The 3,077-nt window shown below is 33.2% G+C and overlaps 1 protein-coding gene across 2 annotated transcripts in view; it reads right to left on the minus strand.

The window, feature by feature from the left end:
* LOC107099670 overlaps positions 1 to 2,404 on the minus strand; it is an 8,228-nt gene extending 5,824 nt beyond the window's left edge. For both annotated transcript variants that reach the window (XM_015397892.1, XM_015397891.1), the window contains exons 1-2: positions 2,269 to 2,404; positions 2,053 to 2,156 (exon numbers count right to left, since the gene is read on the minus strand). In XM_015397892.1, coding sequence (XP_015253378.1) covers positions 2,053 to 2,135 — 83 coding nt within the window. In that variant the 5' untranslated portion in view covers positions 2,136 to 2,156; positions 2,269 to 2,404. The remainder of the gene's footprint in view (positions 1 to 2,052; positions 2,157 to 2,268) is intronic.
* Between the last annotated feature and the right edge of the window lie 673 nt (positions 2,405 to 3,077).

A 3,077-nucleotide genomic window follows, 5' to 3' on the forward strand; every position in this document is an offset into this window, starting at 1 on the left:
TGGTTGAACTGTAAAGTGCCTTGAGATGACGTGTTGTGAATTGGCGCTATAGAAACAAACTGAATTGAAACTGAATTGAATTTAGCACTTAGATAAATATGTCCTAGTTTGCAGCTTTTCTAACCCTGCATCTATTTATTTCTACTTGCAGCCTTTTTTATTTTGCATGTGTCTTGTTTATGTTGTTTGTTAGCCTCATTTATTTATTTGCAGCAGTTTTTGTGGGCATTTCTACTTCCTGCTCTCTATATTCTGCAATTGCAGCATTTTTTCTTTTGAAAATCTTTTGTCTGTTAGCCTCATTGTTGTGTTTACGGGATAATTTGCTGTGCATTCAAGGATTTGGGTGGCATTTGCACTCCTTGGCCATGGTAGGTCATAGGTATTTAACTTGAGTGTGTAATGAAATTCCTCTTAGGTATTGACACTTGGCTCTCTAAGTAATCATTTACTAAATTTAATTGCATCCCAGAGGTCATGCAACCCATTTTGGGAACCACTATGTTAAAGTACCATGACTACAGATATTTAGTCCTGTAGTCATGCCTTGGAAAGTATTCCAACCTCACATCTCAGCCTGATGAAGAAAGAGGAGATTGCTATTCATTTTTTTGCAAATAAGTAAAAATATTTAGTCAGATTTACTAAAATAATGAAAATGGAGATTAGGTTTAACCAACTGAACCTCAGAATAAATTCAGCTGTTCTGTGAAAGCTTAGAACTTTAGTTAGAGAGCTGCACTGAAGGTCAAACAGCTTTTTCAAGAAGAACAGGAACCTTATAGGACAATATACAGGATATTCTAGTCAGATTCCATCAAAAAGAAAATCTTTAGCATAAATGAGAAACTCTGCTTGTGGTGGAAAGCTACTTCTGCACACACAACCCTGGACACACTGTCCCCATACACTGCAATAATTATGGAGTCTAAAAAAAAGATATTACCACTAAATCTGAGGGAAAAGGTACTCAATAGAAATGATCCATCCATCCATCCAGCAAGATATAACGTATAAAGATGTCTTGAACCACAATTAGCAGAAATTTGAAGTAAAGAATAGACTCCAACACAGAGATAAATAATCGTTTCTAAATGTAAGTGATTTCTTTCTTTAGTAAGGTCCACGTAATTTACAGGGATTGGTGGAGAAGGATGCTTTTCTGCACAAATGGTTAATATTCCGACAGGACAAGTCTCTTAGCCATACAGACAGAGCTGTCATGCAGTTTTAGATCGAATCTGAGAATCTGTAAAACAACTAGAACTTTAATCTTCACACATGTTTTTTATTCACATTAAACTCCTGTTTCAATAATAGAAACAGCCGTATGTATAAATCGTTTTCCTTCACAATAAAGCACTTAGTGTTGCTCTATCGCATAAGATCAAAGCACATTGAGGATTTCACATTATAATTCTTGTGAAAAAGCTTACGGTGTAATGGATAATTTTGCATTTTCTATTATTACACAGAAAATATAACATTTACCGAAAAAAAAAATTTTGAAAATGGTGTGAACTTAAAATGTGTGACAGTTACAGATTTACGTGGTAAAATTGGCCTGAAAATGAGCGTATTCTGTCATCTAAAGTTTAAGCATTTTTTTTATCACTCAACATGAAGTTATTTACTTATGAGATTTATTTCATCTGTGATTTCATTCATAAATTCTGACAACATGTTTTTTTGTCCCAGGTTTGGAACAACATCTCAGAAGCAAACATACATCTTTATTTAAGTGTGTTTAACGGATCAAATCATGTCAGTTTTTTTACTCTCACTTGTTGAAATGTTTGTATGAAAATAAGTATAAACAGTCTCACACCTTTACTTCATTATAACACATCTTATTATATTTAAATGGGATTTTCTTCTTATCGAAGTTTAAATGCAAGTATTTGAGATTAAGTTTATTGAATGATTTCATTCTCTAAATTATTTTGTTCTTAAGATGTTTTTTTTTTTACTATAGTTAATTGTCCAAAGGTTTCTAACTTTTGGGAGACAACAAAAACAACTTTTGATTGAAGACCTTTTTGTTTAACTCACTTGTGTGAACAGCTTCTCCCAGGAAGAGTCCCAAACCTGGAGTAAAGCTGCGACTGACCCTGATTTTCCAGCCAGAACTCCATTGTTTGCTCCCCTACAAAGATCTGAAGCATTCAAAGAGAAAACGAATGTAAAAAGACTTTACGTGCAAAACATTGAAGTAGGTAAATGTCTGTTAGCTCCACAGACTAAACTAAAATTTTTGTTTGCACAAACCTTCCGCTGCTGCTTTAACCTTCAGCTGCTACTGAGGTGAGGCGCCGAATAATGAACTCCAAACAGGACCGAGTGTTTGCAGGGGGACGGTGGATCTCTGTCCTCCTCCCATTCTTTAAACACACACACCCCCATGAGACTGTACAGTTAAAGATTCATCCTCTGTTAATAATAAGCTTTAGGCACAATTAGTTTTTTTTTTAAATAAGCAAAATATTTCCTCTCCCATTAAACCCGTAAATTTACCAGAAACCTACATTTAAATCGATAACTTAACAAATAACTCAAAGATAATTATTTTTTCTGAGATGTGTTGTTTATCAAACTTTATTTAAGGAGATTTCGTGGTTTCCTTCATTTTTTTTTATTCCAATTGTAGAAAACACTGTAAAAATGATCTAGAAATAAGTAAAAAAAGTCTTAAATTAAGTGTATTTACCCTTCATTTGAGTAGATAAATAAGATGATTTGCCAAAGGAATGAGTATATTTACTCTTAAAACAAGATAATTAGATAATATGCATCAAAAATTAGACAATGAAATAGTTTTTTTTTGTTATTTTTAATGTAAATTGTGTTGTTCTATTGGCAAAGTGTCTTACTTTCATCCTCAATTTAAGAAAAAATGCACTTATTTCAAGAAAAGAAATACCTATTCAGATTTTTATTTTTTGCAGTGAGACCTTCATGTATCGGAATCCACTTCTTTAAACCTGTTTTCCTTTTTATGATTTATGTGTTTCTTATCAACCACATCATCAAGATTTGCTACAGTCCTGGGGCCTGTTTCAATAAGGAAGTTCAACCAA

This window comes from Cyprinodon variegatus, unplaced genomic scaffold (genome assembly GCF_000732505.1).
Source record: "Cyprinodon variegatus isolate N-32 unplaced genomic scaffold, C_variegatus-1.0 Scaffold896, whole genome shotgun sequence".
NCBI classification, from domain to species: domain Eukaryota; kingdom Metazoa; phylum Chordata; class Actinopteri; order Cyprinodontiformes; family Cyprinodontidae; genus Cyprinodon; species Cyprinodon variegatus.